Here is an 18,591-nt window from a genome sequence, read left to right on the forward strand (position 1 = left end):
GAAGCTCTGGTTTCCTTCCACACTCCAAAGACGTAGAAGTTTGTAGATTAATTGGCTTGGTATAAATGTAAATTGTCCCGAGTGTGTAGGATCGTGTTAGTGTGCGGGGATCGCTGGTTGGTGTGGACTCAAACTCAACTTTTATTGGTCTGAAATGCAGCAAAGCTGCGATGAAACTCCAAAATGTGTTGTGCAGTTCTACAAAGGCCCTAATGAGAAGCAAGTTCAGAAGAGTATATCAATGAAGAAGCAGGCAGTGTTTTGTATCACCATGGAGGCAGTGGCACCATGCTGCTTCAACTGCAAACAGTTGTGGGATTTCCTAGTTGTAACACTGGATTCCAAATGCTTTTTATTTGTTTCTCAAAGTTTTTTACAATAGCTTGGAGTGCTTGCAGATGTAATTGTGCTCCTCAGCTCATGCAAGTACTGGAAAAAGATCCAACACTGGTCTTGATTGTTGTTTGTTTATGTTGCACCTAATGGATGTAATGGTCTATAAATTGCATTTGAATCCATAGCTAGTTAGAAGAGTCAAAAACCTTTTTACCTCTGAAGAGTCAGAGGTAGAATTGAATCTGATATTTAACTTGGGTGGGTGAGGGCTGGTGAGATTGATGAGAAAATGGAAGAGCTTACGTGGCTTTGGCCATTGCAAGAAAATGTTAATCATTGTTAATAATTTGGACGAAGAGAAATAGGTTAAAAAAAAAAAAAAACAGTGATGTTTATTTTGCAAAAAGCTGACATTGCTTGGAATGGAAAGGAAATGAAAATTAAATCAAAAGTTCAGACACTAGAAATCTGAGGTAAAAACAGAAATTCTGGATATAAGTTTGAAAAGGTAATACTTCATCTGAAACTAGATCAATCTTGAGTATATTTTGCAGCAGAAGTATTCAGACACCCACAGAAGATGAAAGCTGAGCGAGATCCTTGCTTGATCCTTTTCTGATATCTTAATAGTTGTATAGATTATATTTTCTGCACTCATAGTTGCAGGAGTAGGCCATTCGGCCCCTCGAGCCAGCATCGCCATTCAATAAGACCATGGGCGATCATATAAAATCAGTACCCCGTTCCTGCTTTTTCCCCATAACACCTGATTCCTTAAGCCATAAGAGCTAAATCCAGTGATTTGGCCTCCACTGCCTTCTGTGGCATAGTATTTCACAGATGAAAAATGTTTTCCTCATCTCAGTCCTAAATGGCCTACCCCTTATTCTTAAACTGTGACCCCTGATTCTGGACTCTACCAAGATGGGGAACATATTTCCTGCATCTAGCCTGCCCAATCATTTAAGAATTTTATATGTTTCTATAAGATAGAATAGAATAGAATGCCTTTTATTGTCATTCAAACTGTTTGGTTTGAACGAAATTGCATGTCTACAGTCTTAACATTACAAAAAAACCCAAGGCCCACACTTAACACAGTTTACACAAACATCCATCACAGTGAATCTCCAAACCTCCTCGCTGTGATGGAAGGCAAAAGTCTTATCTCTTCCCTTTGTTCTTCTCCCGCGATCCAGCAGTCCAATTGTAACGTCGAGGCGACTGGGGCTCCCGATGTTAAAGCCCCCGGTGGGCGATGGCAATTCCTTGGCCATTAAGCAGCGCCAGGCGATGTTAGTCCCTGCTCCGAGTCATTTAAAACCCGCAATTCCAGCGGGAGAAGTTGCCGTTGCGGGAGCTCTGAAAAGCAGTCTCCCACCAGGGACCTGGGAGCTCCCGATGTTCCTGTCCACCGGGCCTGCGGCCAGAGACTCTGAAGCTCCGAAGTCGGGTTATAGCCGCACGCCACCACAGCTCTTCCATTCCGGAGACGGCAAACTGCGCAATGGCGAGTCTGCAGGCTCCACTACTGGAACCCTCAAGTTGGTTCCCGGCGGAGGTCGCTGCCAGCTCCATGATGTTAGGCCCAACGACACCGGAGACCCGACACGGAAACAGTCGGGTCCCGGAACGGGGAAGAGATTAACGGTTCCCTATCCCCCCACATATACACAGCTAAAAAATAATAAAAATTAGAATCAACACATACATTTAACGAGACAAAAATACAATAAAAATACAGACGGACTGCAGTCGAGCCGCTGCCGTTAGGCACCGCCACACAATCCACTCTCATCCTTCTAAATTTCAGTGAGCACAAGCCCAGTCGATCTATTATTTTATCATATGTCTGTCCTGTTATCACGGGAATTAACCTGGTGAACCTAAGCTGCACTCCCTCAATAGCAATAATGCCTTTCCTCAAATTAGGAGACCAAAATTGCACGCAGTACTCCAGGTGTGATCTCACCAGAGCCCTGTACAACTGCAGTAGGACCTCCTTGCTCCTAAACTCAAATCCTCTCGCTATATAGGCCAACATGCCATTAGCTTTCTTCACTGTCTGCTGTACCTGCGTGCTTACTTTCAGTGACTGATGTATTAGCACACCCAGGTCTCGGTGCACACCCCCTTTTCATAATCTGACACCATTCAGATAATAAAATGCCTTCCTGTTGTTGCCACCAAAGTGGATAACCTCACAATTATCCACATAATACTGCATCTGCCATGCATCTGCCAATTCACCCAACCTGTCCGTCACCCTGTAGCCTCATAGCATCAATGCAGTCCTCATGCAAAATTGTAATTACATTTGCAGCTGATTTGCACATACTCTGATGGTACTGCAATGGTTCTCCTTCCTTCCTTTTCCTCTTGCTCCCCCCTTTCCTCCAGATTCCACCTCTACACTCTCCTCCTCCCTCCCCTGTTCCCCACCTCCTTTCCTCCCACCCTTCCCCAAACCCAGTCCCTCCCCCATCCACTCTCCCAACCCCCACCCCTCCTCCCTCCCCTCCCAGTCCCCCTCCTCTCCCCTCCCCAGTCCCCCCTCGCCCTCCCCACCCTGTCCCATTTCTCCCATCCCCCAACCCAGTACCCCTGCTCCCATACCCCCTCCATCCACCCCCTCTTTCCACCCCCCCAATCCCCCTCCCCCAGTCCACCTCCTCCTCCCTTCTCCAACCAGTCCCCTCCTCCACCCCCACCCAGTCTCCCTCGTCCCAACCCCCCTCCCACCTATCCCCCCACCTGCTTCTCCCCACACCCCTCCCCCCTCATCTTGTTTTGTGATCTTTGCAGATTGGGCCTTCAATTGATTTTTTTTCTCTCTCTGACCATTTTTTTAAAAACTTTCAGCATTAAATTATGAAATGTCAAATAAGTTCCAAGTATATGTAATCAAAAGTTATTCCTTTGCTAAAGGAGTAACAGAAAAGGTTGAAAAACCATTTGTATATCAAATTGGCCGACCCACCTAAGATCAGAACAAAATTCAATTAAGAAATGGCCAATCATGATTGAGGTAATTTAAATTCTCATTTTTTTCCCTAGTTTCAGAATTTACTAATTGGGTGCTGCTATTCACTTAGCACCGTCATTCGTTTTAATATAGTTAATCACCTCTTTAAAATTCTTTAGTTTTTAATTATTTAACGCATTCTCAACCTCCTGACTATCTCAGAACACGGGCGGCCTAACCACACTGTCAATCTCTGATCAGTTTTCCTAATTAGTTCCTTTTTCCTTTTATATTTCTGCAAGATGCCAATAGCAAATCTGAGGGAAAGATGATGAAAAGGTGGGAATTTTGAAATCCTTAATTTTTTTTAAATTCCCTGATAACTTAGCATTCGGGTTATTTATCTGTTAATCATGCAAATGACTGCTGAAATAGATTTTCATAGTCAATTAACTCTTTTCCTTTTGTTAATAGCTCTCTGCAGTGGGTATAGTTTCAATCTAAGGGAATCAATCTATCATGTTGGAGGCAAGACAGGTCGTTAATGCCACCCACTCACACTGTGAAACAACATGTCTTAGGGTGGTCTACTGGCAGTCAGCAGCGTGAATATAAATAGGGACTCTCATGCTAAACTGTTTGTGGCAAGGTAATCACTAGAATAAAATAAAATAAAATAATTGTAATTGTGAGGCTGATTTTATGTTGATTTAATGACATGACCGTGCCACAATTATAAAAGTTACGTTTGAAAAAGACATGCATTTGGCTTTTTGATACAAGCGTACATTGTTGTTGACGGATTTGCTATTGCCGATTTTGACCAGTTGGGATCCGCGTCCATGAAACAGAAAGAAAACTATGTGATTCCTGAAGATTCAAATAACGTCACCAATCATTGTCTGCGGAAAGACAGGGATCAGTTTCCAGGGATCAGTTGCATCAAATGGGCCCCTGCTGTGTAACATTGCAGCTGCTGTTCAAATAGACACAGATACGCTTGTGATTTCAAAACCAATCCCTGCTTGTAACCATCACTATGTTCAATGGAAGTAGTTTGAAGGTTGTTTCTTGCTTGTATCAATGATTCCTATGTTAACTATATGGCCTCTAGTTCTCTCTATTCCTGTCCCTACTTCACCTACTATTAATAAGTAGGTTCATAGACTTAGTTTCCTGAATGTATTCATGTTATAAAATTGTCCATGTATTTATTGCCATATTCAGGTACTTTTTTTTTGTTTTTATTAGTTATACTTAGATCTGGCCATTAAAACTGTAGATTTATTTAGGTCACAATTATAATTCATAAAACCTACTATTCATTAGCAAATCTGTATTGTGTCCTGACTGAATACCAAAGATGAGTGCAGACAATTGCTCAAAGATCATTTGGCATCTCAAATAGTTTTCAGATTAATTATTAAGATGTTAAAATGTCCAGCTTAATCGTACACAGTAATATTATGAGTCAATGAAAAAATATATAGTTGCACTGTGAATTGCCACCTTCATAATTTTGGCTTGGAATTGCTGCATGGTGCCTGTGCTAGTGTCGTTAAATAAATAACTAACCCACTGCCCTCTCTCACTCTCCATCAACTCAGCCAGCGCATGGGCTCCTGTCCAGTCCCCGACTTCATCTCCGTGCTGGCTCTGACTTCATATCCAGGCTCGTCCCAGACCCTGACTGGTCCTTGGTTCCACCTGCGGTTTCTTTCTCGGCAACCGGTCACAGACCAATCCCAAGCCACGTGCTCGACCCTTACTCCAGCTCCAGGCTCGGCTCCAGCCCAGACCCACGGCAGCAGCCTCCTCACCAGGCACCGGGCGTGGACCCGAGGACCCGAGCGAGGCCGCGGGCGGGCGTGGGCATGAGGTCCCGAGCGAGGCTGCGAGCGGGTGTGTGAAACGTGTGCCATCCTGCTCCATGGTGCCCGCCAACCTCATTGTGACATCGTATCTTTAAAGATGGCAAAGTCAGATTGAAGCATTAAGCAGTGAGAATGAAGCAGGTCGACCGTTGGGTTGATGGTGAAGCGTTTGAGGAATGTTCTGGAAATGTGGCCCTCTCCCCGACGTCACTCGAAGTTTGTGGAATATTATGTGTGTGAAACGGGCTCCGAGCCGAGCCATCGTGCCCGCCCACCTCATTGTGACATCATCAGTGGAAGCTGTCATTTTAAAAAGGAGTTTTTAATTTTTATTTAACGGTAATCAGCAATGTCGTGAAATAAAGCATATAATATTAAGTGAAGCTGTTCACTGCTTTGTGGGGGAAATGTGAGTCAGAATATGTAAAAATCTTATTGTTACCGCGTAGTGTTTTTTTGCGAAAATATAAAGACACACACATATATATACAAACATACAAATTACTGGTGGATAAAACATCTCTCAGCATATAGTAAAGGATACACAATACCACGCAATATATCTTCATATAATAGAATGCCAAAAGATTACTTTGCTGTAGGTGTTACAGACTCACTGGTTTGAGATCAAAACCAAACTACATCTGTTCATATGTGTTTTCCGGAGGGCATTTGCTCATAATCCTTTGACCTGGTAGTGCTTTGAACAATGAACACTTATGAGATATTGAAATCTCTTTCTTGTGGTTTAAACCACTTTTCAAACATCAAAACCAGATACATTTTGTCACAGAAAAGGATTGCAGCATTAGAAACATTTGAAACATGTTCATAATATGCATAGAGCCTGCATAATTGACAATTCTATTGTATTGCTTCATGCTTCATGGTCTATTAAAGCCCAGATACAGTATATGTTCACATGAAAGAGAACTGACCTGCACTTCATTCAGTTTAATATTTAAAATTCTCTGCTCTGGAACAAACTCATGATGAGTGACTACTTTGTGGGATATCTCTGTTTAGTCCAAAATTGTGACATTAAGATGAGTGAAGCTGGCAGAGCTGTTGCTTCACAGCACCAGAGACCCGGGTAAATTGACCTTGCTGCACAGCAAGTGGACGCAAATGTGTTTTAACATAGAACTGGTGTGAACGGTTGATTAATAGTTGGCTTGGAATCAGTGGGCTGTAAAGCCACTTTCCATGCTGTATCTTTCAACTAATTCAATCAATCAATCACTGCTCTATTGAGCAACCATCTACTGATGCATTTACAAGTGAACCATGTGTAGACTGAATCTTGCAGTTTCCTGTCGTACTACCTTTTCAACACAGTATTACTCAAACTTTAATCTGCCTCCTATGCCTTGGCAACAGAGAGAAATAAGAGAAATATAAACTGTTTCTCTTTCCACAGATGCTGACTGACCCACTAAGTGTTTTTGGCATTTCTGTTGCAATGGTGAGACACTTGGCAATGGTTATGCCTTTGTATGCCTGATGCAGGTTGCTGGATTGGCATGTTGATGGTGGTCGCAACCCAGTGCCTTTGAGGCACGAACATGCCACTACTTAACCTGTCTGAATACTGCTGCATGGAAGTATGGGCTCTTTCATTTGCTGTGGAGTTACAATTGGAGTTGAACAATGTACAATTTTCTGGGAAGTTGCCCACTTCTAACTCTATGATGGAAAGAAAAAAATCTCATCCATCTTCTCTCAATCATCTGGTCTGAAGTGTTGAGGCTGAGTTGACATCAAGTAGAATCAACAGACTTTGACCTACAAGGTGTCGCTGTCAAATGATTAGAAAAGTGCAACATTTATATTCCTAGCACAGCAGCCAAGGGACCTGGACTAATAATTTACAGGATGTAAGTTTAAAATTCATTGTGGTTGCCTGAGAATTGGAATGTTAAAAATTGGAATTGTAAATGCTCGTGTCATGCATAGATATGATAATGTTGCATAAAAGTGACATTGTGTTTTAAGACCTTATACCATATCCACAGTCCCTTGTCAGCTTAAAGGCCCTACATAGTGATTCAATGATGCAGATGTAGTGTATTCAAAAAGTATTCAGACCCCTTCACTTTTTCCACATTTTGGTACATTACAGTCTTATTTTAAAATGGATTAAATTCATTTTTTTTATCATCAATCTACACACAATATTCCCGGAATGAAGAAGCGAAAACAGGCGTTTAGTAATTAAAAAGAAATAACTAAAATATTGTAGCGGCATCTAGTGGTGAAGCTGTGTATTCGGAACCCTCGTCTTTGGTCTGGACTGTCACATGACCGGGGGTTCGTTCGTGGGCTTTTCAGTATATTCAGTAGCCAGTGCTCCTCACGACGACAGGAGCTTGGATTGTTTATTCCTGACCAAGTACACGTGTAGTTCGAGTTGTTTCGCTAATAAAGAACATTTTGCTCTACCTGCCTGGTCTCACTACAATATTACATTTACATAACTATTCAGACCATTTGCTATGACACTCAAAATTGAGCTTAGGTTCATCCTGTTACCATTGATTATCCTTGAGATGTTTTTTTCCAACTTGATTGGAGTCCACCAGTGGTAAATTAAATTGATTGGACATGATTTGGAAAGGCACACAGCTGTCTTTATAAGGTCCCCCAGTTGACAGTGCATGTCAGAGAAAAAACCAAGCCATGAAGACGAAGGAATTGACCCTAGACCTCCTAGACAGGGGAAGGGTATAAGACAATTTCTGCAGCATTGCAGGTCCTGAAGAGCACAGTGGCCTCCGTCATTATTAATGGAAGAACTTTGGAACCACCAGGCCTCTTCATAGACAGAAGCCACTCCTCAGTTAAAGGCACATGACAGACACATGATAAGGGGGAAATCTTTTTAGATGAGAAAAACATGTTTTACACAGAGAGTGGTGAATCTCTGGAATTCTCTGCCACAGAATGTAGTTGAGGCCAGTTCAATGGCTATATTTAAGAGGGAGTTAGATGTGGCCCTTGTGGCTAAAGGGATCAGGGGGTATGGAGAGAAGGCAGGTACAGGATACTGAGTTGGATGATCAGCCATGATCATATTGAATGGCGGTGCAGGCTCGAAGGGCCGAATGGCCTACTCCTGCACCTATTTTCTATGTTTCTACGACAGCCCACTTGGAGTTTACCAAAAGGCATGAGAAACATGATTCACTGGCCTGATGAAACCAAGAATGAACTCTTTGGCCTGAATGCCAAGCGTCTCGTGTGGAGGAAACTAGGCGGCGCTCATCACCTGGCCAATACCATACGTACGGTGAAGCATGGTGGTGGGAGCTGGGAGACTTAGTTAGGATCGAAGGAAAGATGAATGGAGCAAAGTACAGAGAGATCCTTGATTAAAAACCTGCTCTAGAGCATTCTGGACCTCAGACGGAGGGCGGAGGTCCACCTTCCAATAGGACAATGACCCTAAACACACAGGAGTGGCTTTGTAACTAGTCTGTGAATGTCCTTGAGTGGCCCAGCCAGAACCCAGACTTCAACCCGATCGAACATCTCTGGAGGGACCTGAAAATAGATGTGCATCGATGCTCCCCATCCAACCTGACAGAGCTTGAGATGATCTGCAGAGAGGAATGGGAGAAATTACCCAAATACAGGTGTGCCAAGCTTGTAGCGTCGTACCCCAGAAGACTTGAGGCTGTAATCGCTGCCAAAGGTGCCTCAACAAAGATCTGTAAAGGTTCTGAATACTTATGTAAATGTGATATTTCAGTTATATCTTTTTAATTACATTGAAAATATTTCCAAACACCCGTTATCACTTTTTTTTATTATAGAGTTTTGTGTATAGATTTTAGAATAAGGCTGTAACGTTACAAACATGGAAAAAGTGAAGGAGTCTGAATACTTTCTGAATGCAATGTACGTCAAGCCACTCACCACCACACAGTCACACTGACGATGCCTTTTTCCAAGTCAAGTCAAGTTTATTTGTCACATACACATACGAGATGTGCAGTGAAATGAAAAGTGGCAATGCTCGCGGACTTTTGTGCAAAAGACAAACAACGAAACAACCAAACAAATTATCCACCATCTTCTTCGGCTGTTGAAAAGAAAAAAATAACTGCAGGAGCTGGAAATTAAAACAGAAAATTCTAGAAAAACTAAACAAGCAAGGCAGCATCCATGGAAAGAGAAACAGAGCCAAACTTTCAGGCAAAGTTGAAAGGAGATGTACAGGATAACTTTTTATACAGAGTGCCTGGAATGCATTGCCAAGTTTGGTAGTTGAGGTGGATACGATAGTCATATTCAAAGGCTTTTGGATAGGCATATGGATATGCAGGAAATGGGATATGGATCATGTGCATGTAGATAAGAATGGTCTTGGCATCGTATTCTGCACAGATATTGTGGGCCGAGGGGCCTGTTCTTGTGGTGTCCCGTTCCATGTTCTCTGTATTCTATGTTCTATAATTCTCAACAAATCTTAGAAGAAAGTAGAGAATGGGTATTTATTAAGAGAAAGGAGTGAGGTTGAGAAAAACGTAACAAATATAATATTTTTCATAGGATGGGGATCCAGAGAAAATGGATAATACTATTTTGCAACATTATAGCATTGCAGTTCCAGAGAAAAAGTCCAAGCATTTGGTGGTAGGACACTTCTTATTGGATCAATATCTTTTTATTCCTTTGTGGATCTCATAAGAGCAAGGAAATATGTTTCCATTACAAACACACCGCACTTTCTAGCAAAGATAGACACAAAATGCTGGATTAACTCAGCGGGCAGGAAGCATCTCCGGATAGAAGGAATGGGTGATGTTTTGGGTCGAGACGCTTCTTCAGACCTTCAGTCCATCAGGTCTGAAGAAGGGTCTCGACCCAAAATCACACCCATTCCTTCTCTGTAGACATGTGCTTGTCCCTCTGTTACTCCAGCACTTTGTGTCTATCTTCATTTTAAACCAGCATCTGCAATTTTTTCCGATGCAGTTTTTCTAACTACTGATTTCCGAGCTGAGAAACCGCACGTTATATTAACACTAGACTAAGGGGGACATGTTAGGTTCCATCCCCTGTACCTGCTGCACCGTGTCGCCTGTGGGTTGACTTGTGCATCGGGCCGGAGGGCTTGTTTCTGCACTGTATGTCTCTATGACGCTTATCATTGCACCCAATTCCTATTGTAAATGCATGGCAACTATTTGGCAGCTGATGAGCTTTGAAAGGCAAAGAATTTGCCTCAAACAAGTGTCAGACTAGTAATTAGCACATTTAAGGACTTAACGTATGTTGTACAAACTGGTTGGAAAAGCTGATGGAAGCTGAGCGGAAGGACAGATCCAGCTTTCAGTTTTCATTTGTCCCAATGGCAAACTTGAAGGAGAGCAAGAGGAGCGTCTCTTAGGCTTTGCAGAAAGACAGCCGGCTGCTGCTGGCTTGTACTTGTCCTCTCCAACATTTAGACGCCACACTCTCAGGGCTTGGCGACAAATCAGCTTCAGCTTCTGAGCTGAATGATTGAAGGAAAGTTCAAATACTGGCTACATCAAGAAGGCTGATTAGTGTCTGCAGCTCATGGTGTAATTTGAAGCCGAATTTGAAATGAGACGTTCTTACATCTTTATAGCGCAACATCCAGTTCCTGCCAGTTCCTGGAGTGAATCCAATTTCTCCCTTGTGGATTTCCTCACACTTAGCAGGTTCCTAAATGTTATTCTGTTTTTAATTTTAATTTAGACGAGGATGAGATTCTTTCCTTTTCCAGTTCTTTTGTAGAAACGGTTTTGTAATATTCAGGACTATGTTAGGGAGGGAATTGCCAAACATTTAACTGAATTAATTTACAACTTATTTTCCTATAATTTGTTATCCATTTAAAAGGGGTAATTTTAATAGGATATGTATTTATTTCTGAGGACAATGTAGAGTCAAACATAAATGTGTATGTTTGGATGTGTAGGAAGGAACTGCAGATGCTGGTTTGCATTAAAGCTGGAGTAACTCAGTTGGTCAGGCAGCATCTCTGGAGAAAATAAATAGGTGCCTTTTCAGGTTGAGTCTGCAGAAGGGGCTCGACCCGATAAGTCACCTATTCCTTTTCTCCAGAGATGCTGCCTGAACCATTGAATTTACTCCAGCTTTTTGTGTCTTATCTTCATTAATATTGGAACTGTATGCATCACTATTTTAAGCAATGATAGTTCACTGCAGCGATTCACAACATTAAAGAAAAATTGTCAATGCTCTTTCAGCCAACATCTCGAATATCAGATTACTTATCTTCTTGTCAGTGGTAACACTTATTCCCTATTTGCTTTAAGGATAATCATCTCGGCAACAGAAAAACCAAAACCTTGTATGTTTTAACTAAGTTTGCAAAATCTGCCCAACATTTCATAATAGTGCCAGTTCAGGAATTGCAAGTAGTGTCGTTGTTTTGCATCCTGGTCCATTGGTTGATATGTGAAGTGCTTTGGCTCTATCCCCTACAACAAGAGTTAAAAATAAGGTTTCAGATGTGAAGGCCGCATTTCATGTGGAATTTTAAGTGGCATCTGCTCATGTTCCTGATATGTGTGCCTCACTCTTTGTTTATCACTGTCACCGCGCTGTAATTGACAACTTGCTCCCCAACTCCCATCATATTTAATTTGTTTTGCCTGATGGTTCTGTTCAGTGAAGCACAGCTCCCCTCATGACCCGCTCTGCACCGCGGTTTCCCTTTCCGAGCCCATCTGCTCGCTGTGATGCAGGGCAGCCCACTGTAAGGATGTGCAGCTTCGGAACCGGTGGGTCACTTGCCAATTAAATAGATAATGCAAAATCTCTACCTGAAGCAAAGGAAACACCAGTCCTTTGGAAACTATTTTCTACCCCCCCCCCCCCCCCCCCCCCCCCCCATTTACTTCCCAGGAGGAAAAGGAAAATCACCAATGAAAAAATGAATTAAACTCCCGTGATTGCAGTCTTGTGAGAATGGCCCCTTGTCATACCCTGGGGTCTTTTGCAGTTTAGCTCACAGCATATATGCATAACCTTGTGGAAAAACCCAATGTCGCAGTGAATACTGCACAACAGATTTCAGTCGTAGAAGGCTATGAAACGCAGTTGATGGCTTGGCTGTTGAAAGTTGATTAGCAGCGAGGTACAATACCAGCGAGAGGATTTACTTTGAACCCCTTCTGATGCGAACAGATTGGCTGCTGAATGCACTATCCCTATTTTTAGTCTGAGTCTCTCCAACAGCAGGTGAACTTGATTCAATACAATCAATGATACTTTATTGTCACATGTACTTAGGTGCAGTCGAATTCTTTGTTTTTGCATACAATTGGGCAAAATCGTACAGCAGACTTTACCTGGGCAGTACACAAGGAGTCACCATGTTTCTGGTGCGGACAACGTTTCAAATGTTCTTCGTACAATCTTATTTTCTTGCCGCAGGTGGGACATCGGCCCCTTTTCCTTCTCAGCTGCCTCCTGCTGGGTTCCTCTTTATTCTTTATTCTTTAGTCTCTTCCATAGTCTTTATTCTTTAGTCTCTTCCATACCCCGCAACACTGCTCTCTCTCCCCATCCCCCCCACTCGCAACAAAGGCCGAGTCCCCCTAGTCCTCACCATTCACCCCACCAGCCGTCACATACAAAAAGTAATCCTCCGTCAGTTTCGCCACCTCCAACGTGACCCCACCACTCGCCACATCTTCCCATCTCCCCCCATATCTGCCTTCCGCAAAGACCGCTCCCTCCATAACTCCCTTGTCAATTCTTCCCTTCCCTCTCGTACCACCCCCTCCCCGGGCACTTTCCCTTGCAACCGCAAGAGATGCAACACTTGTCCCTTTACCTCCCCCCTCGACTCCGTTCAAGGACCCAAGCAATCGTTCCAGGTGCGGCAGAGGTTTACCTGCATCTCTTCCAACCTCATCTATTGCGTCCGCTGCTCTAGATGTCAGCAGATCTATATCGGTGAGACCAAGCGGAGGTTGGGCGATCGTTTCGCCGAACACCTCCGTTCGGTCCGCAATAACCAAGCTGAACTCCCGGTGGCTCAGCACTTCAACTCCCCCTCCCACTCCGTCTCCGACCTCTCTGTCCTGGGTCTCCTCCATGGCCACAGCGAGCAGCACCGGAAATTGGAGGAACAGCACCTCGTATTCCGCTTGGGGAGTCTGCATCCTGGGGGCATGAACATCGAATTCTCCCAATTTTGTTAGTCCTTGCTGTCTCCCCCCCTTCCTCAGTCCCCCTGCTGTCTCCTCCCATCCCCCAGCCTTCGGGCTCCTCCTCCTTTTTCCTTTCTTGTCCCCGCCCACCCCCGATCAGTCTGAAGAAGGGTTTCGGCCCGAAACGTTGCCTATTTCCTTCGCTCCATAGATGCTGCTGCACCCGCTGAGTTTCTCCAGCTTTTTTGTATACCTTCCTCTTTATTCTTAATGGCCGCCGGGTCCCTCTGTTCTCAGCAGCCAAACACCCTGTTAAGGATTCCATGACATTCTACAAACTAATACAAGCCCGCCTTTGAACCCTACCCAGCTCATCCCCACCTTCTACTCCAACACGAGCACACAAAATCCAGGTGTCGACCAACACTAGGGTTTCAAGGTCCTAGTACAATCATGGCAGCCAGTTGATAATATTTTGTTGCCGATCATAACTCCGCTAGCAGCATGCTTGTTTGGTGTTTGCAGCTCACCAGAAGAATGCAAAAAGGACTGAGCTTTTCACCAGCAACATCAAACTGTTTAGTCGTAGTACTTTCAGAAGGATTGATTCGAAATCATCAGATACTTGTTTGATCACGAGCAGGCTTTGTTTTCTCAAGGTCATCACCATCACTGTTTGAATGAGCTGACCTTTTCTGAAGCTCTGTAAATGTTACTTTTAAGCCAGCGTTTGAGGGCAATTCACTGCTTTTTTTTTCTTCAAATGCTGAACAAGCCTCTGTCACTCTTTTGAGATAAGCCTTCCTTCATTTAGCAGAGCAGCTGAAATATGACTTGATTATCCTGAATATGAAAGTAGAATCAAGCCATAGCTTCCATTTCCAAAGTAGTGGTACTGATCCATGCAGAGACTTCTACCTGACCTGAACGCAATAGCACATGACAGTCCGTGGTGGGTTTGAGAGAGGAAGGTGTATATTCAGTGTCAGTGTTTCAGGCAGTCTATTAATTGTTTAAATAAGTAAATGGATAGTTGAATGGATTGTAGCAAATCTCCAACCACTCCCCACCCCCGAGTGTATAAATGTCTCCCAAGACTTACTTCCGGAGTAATTAAAGGGTCAAGACAGATCCTCTGGGTTCCCCCGTTTACTGAACCCCACTGACTGCCATAGTGGGGAGAGTGGGTGTAATGGCCATAGTGGGACTGGGGCAGTGCCAGGCTGGATGACAGACCTGTAAGAGACCTGTCTTATTTCTGATGTAAATGTCACATTCTGACTAAGAATCAAATGCTCTGATGTTTACTCAATGAGTATTCATTTTAAGCTACAATCAGCCTATATTTACCCCCCCCCCCCCCCCCCCCCCCCCCCCCCCCCCCCCCCCCCCCCCCCCCCCCCCCCCGATGGTGCCTTTACAAATGAGGGCTATTACCTTTAACCTAAAATAACCCTAAAAGTGTTGCATTGTTTGAGTATCTGTAGTTTGTGTGTGTGCCTGTGTATACCTGTCAAACGTGTAAGTGTGTATGTATGTGTGGATGGATGGATGTGTGTGTGAATGTGTGGATGTATGTGTGTGCATGGATGTGTACATGTATGTCTGCGTGCGGATGGATGTGTGTGTGAGTGGATGTATGTGTGTGTGTGCATGCATGGAAGTGTGTGTATGGATGATGTGTGTATGGATGGGTGGGTAGACAGTCGCACTGTCATTCGCCAGCACACAATTATCACAATTCACTCATTGTTTAAATAATTTGACCAAATAAACAGTGAAACGATCGACATTAAAATAAAACTTTATATAATAATTTATTTCCCCAATTTATTTGTTTACATTACATCTGATCTTCATCTGAATATTCTTCATCAGATTCCAAGTCTTTTGATAAGTCTCATAGTCATTAAGTCTGCATGGACTTCAATTCATAAAATGTCAACCTCTTCTTAATGTTAATGACAATAACACTGTTACTACCATAGATAAATTAGTTCAAGTTCAAGTTCACATACATCAATTCATTTCTACATAAACATCAGCCATTTCTGACCATTTCTCACTCCGATGGAAGCCTATAAAGTGCAGTGATTATTCCTCCGTTTTTCTCCCGTGGTCGGGGCCTGGAAATGGCTGCTACGGACGGCACTATGTACAGCCTCCCCCTTGCGGAGATAATCCAAACACACTCTGCGGCTCCGCGTTGCAAATCGGCCGCTTCTTAATTGAGACCATGGCTTCACTACGTTAAGTACCTAGGCCCCGCGGTCGGAGCACTTTGACTCGGTAAGTGATCGCAGGCAGCTCCGAGATTAGATGTTAAAGACTTATTAGACTACAAAAAGCTGGCAATAGTGAAAATTTTTATTTTACTTTGTTATGGATAACCATGGTTTAGGCCTTCAACTTCATGAACTTCGTGAATGGATGAGTGAGTGGATGATGAATAAATGAGTGAGTGAATGAGTGAATGTATGAGTGAATGTACAGCCTCCAAATCTCATTTTTTCACATTATAAAAGGGCACAATTAAATTAATTAAAGTCCATACAGATTAATTTTCATAAATTCAGACTTTAGAACTTACCTTTCAGTTCCAGTTGATTCACAGTTTCACTGGTTTCATGACTTGGCTGTCCTCTTTGCGTTGCAGCACCCTAGAAGTGACTTTGCTTTCAAGACTTCCTTCCACCTATCCACTTAGCTGCACATTCTTCAGACTTCTTAATGCTTTTCTCACTAAATTCCTGCTGCAAATTTCCACCACATGTATTGCACAGAACAGCAAAGAACCTTCATCAGAATCTCCAGTAAAACAGGCATCAATAGAGCACCCTCAGCCGTGATGTGTGCTCCATGCCTAGCTAGCCTGAAACAAAGCACGTGATTGGCCAACTGGCGTCCAACTCAATATTAAATGTGGTTTGATTGGACAAAAAATACCTGAAAATATTCTGTTTTTTCTCTAATTTAATTAAAATGTGCAAGTTTTGGTCTTGACGAGTTTCAGGGATGATTTATATAATATTGTTACACCATATGTGAAGATATCGTGTAGTTCCATGAATTGGGTCATGAAATTGCACAAAAAAGCTCCTCGGCCCACAGCCGACAGGTGGGGTTGGGTTTTAATGTTTTATCTGAGTAGATCTCCACAATAATGTCTGATGATGCATACAAAAAATGAATGTTTTATACTTTCTTTAGTTTAGGAGACCCAGACGATATAATGAATTATATTTTCAGAAACACATTTGTTTTTGCAAACTTAATTTGATTATTGACAAATTGGGAAACCCAAACTTTGCACAGTAAATCAAGATCAACCGGATACTAATGAAAATACAGCCTCAGGATGTGATTTATAATAGGTTCTGCCGGTATAGATTCTCCATGGATTGTCACCTTGTCGTGGTGGAGGAGCTTGTGTGCCCCTGAGAGTGATGCCGTCTGGAGCTGTGCTCCTGGTAGGGCCACCCATGGCAGTAAGGTCGAGGGGGACGACTCTGACAAAGAGCTCTGACAAAGACAAACCTTAACTGTGGAACTGGCGGAGGATGATGGCTGACCTTAGTGGAGCGTCACAATGGCTGGGAAGGCAGATGAAGGAAGCAGCAGAAAAGGGTCTCTGGTCGTCTTGGACTCCATGACACTGGATCCTGACCCAGATCTGTCAAGGACCGTGTGGTGGCTGTCTGTGCACCAATCTCCCCATGTTAAACAAAGTCGCACACTGGTGTCCTCCAACCCTGGAGACACCCATGGTCAGCTATGACCGCAGGAGCCCTAAGAAGAGATTTAAAAATATTTGAGTGCAGGCAAAGTATGTAATTTTTCCATAATCTTTTACTTTAAGCATGCACCTTCACCAATAACATTTAAAAGTGCTTTACCTATAAATTGGATTTTGCATTGTAGTCTCTATCACATAGGTAAATGTAATTCACGTTTGTTAAACATAACTACTGATTATAAATGGGTTTTGTTTCCAATTAAATGCTGACTTTTTATTTCATCGACAACAGAATTATGAAATGTTTGTTCTGTCGTCAGTTTAAGGATCACAAGATTATCCTCACAGCAGGAAGCCAGCTAACTCAAATGTTAATACATTTTTAAATCAATGGGTATTATAATAAAATGTAATTAATTAAGTTCCATGTCATTGTCATGGCAGTTCACTTCATTATATTGAGATATGGTTGGTATACAGATAATATATTGCTCTTTCATTAAGGCTTTGTGTGCTGCATTTAGTTTGAGGTATTGTTTCTGCATAAATGTCAATGATTTAAATCTGAATTTACATTATATCCAATGCGGTTAGTTTACTGAGAATGACCTAACAAATTAATATTTCATTTACAACCTAATTGGAATCTTGCACATTAAGTATTGAAATATTTACTGCAGTACATTGCAATGATAATAACTTCTGATATTAACATTAACGTGATTAATGACGGTAAAACAAAGACAACATTTCTACTTGATATTTCAGGTTACCCTGACACAGTAAACAACACACAACCAAGTGTCTCTCGGCGTTCCTTTCAGGGCTGTATGCAGCTCTTTCATGTGGACGATCAGCTTGTTGACCTACATGCCGTTGAACAAGGGAAACTGGGACAATTTACCAATATTAACATTGATATGTGCGCAATCATTGACAGGTAAATGAACAACCAATTTACTTTTCTTTCCTTATATTCTTGTACATTATGCTGATTTAGTGCAAGGAAATGGTACACAAGAACAAAAATCATGCTTCTTTTTCCATGTTGTAATGGTTTTGTACTGTTAAAATGTTATATCTTACACAATAATCACAATTTTTGGGGTAAGACAAACAACACTTCTTATGGTGTAGGAAAGAACTGCAGATGCTGGTTTAAATCGAAGGTAGACACAAAATGCTGGAGTAACTCAGCGGGACAGGCAGCATCTCTGGAGAGAATGAATGGGTGATGTTTCGGGTCGTGACCCTTCTTCAGTCTGAAGAAGGGCCTTAACCCGAAACTTCAGTCTGAAGAAAGGTCTCGACCCGAAACGTCACCCATTTCTTCTCTCCAGAGATGTTGCCTGTCCTGCTGAGTTACTCCAGCATTGTGTGTACTTATACACTGAGCAGATGAACATCCAGATATAAAATTCTAAATGGAAACTCAAGAGCTGCAGATGCTGGAATCTTGTACAATACACAAAGTGCTGGAGTAAGTCAGCGGGCCATTCAGCATCTGTGGAGGAAAAAAACAGT

The 18,591-nt window shown here is 42.6% G+C and overlaps 1 protein-coding gene across 2 annotated transcripts in view; it reads left to right on the plus strand.

Moving 5' to 3' along the window:
* LOC129710200 (contactin-associated protein-like 2) overlaps nt 1–18,591 on the plus strand; it is a 1,639,166-nt gene that overhangs the window by 883,333 nt on the left and 737,242 nt on the right. For both annotated transcript variants that reach the window (XM_055657015.1, XM_055657024.1), the window contains exon 10: nt 17,836–18,007. In XM_055657015.1, the coding sequence (XP_055512990.1) occupies nt 17,836–18,007 (172 nt within the window). The remainder of the gene's footprint in view (nt 1–17,835; nt 18,008–18,591) is intronic.

Source organism: Leucoraja erinacea, chromosome 2 (assembly GCF_028641065.1).
Source record: "Leucoraja erinacea ecotype New England chromosome 2, Leri_hhj_1, whole genome shotgun sequence".
NCBI classification, from domain to species: Eukaryota; Metazoa; Chordata; class Chondrichthyes; order Rajiformes; family Rajidae; genus Leucoraja; species Leucoraja erinaceus.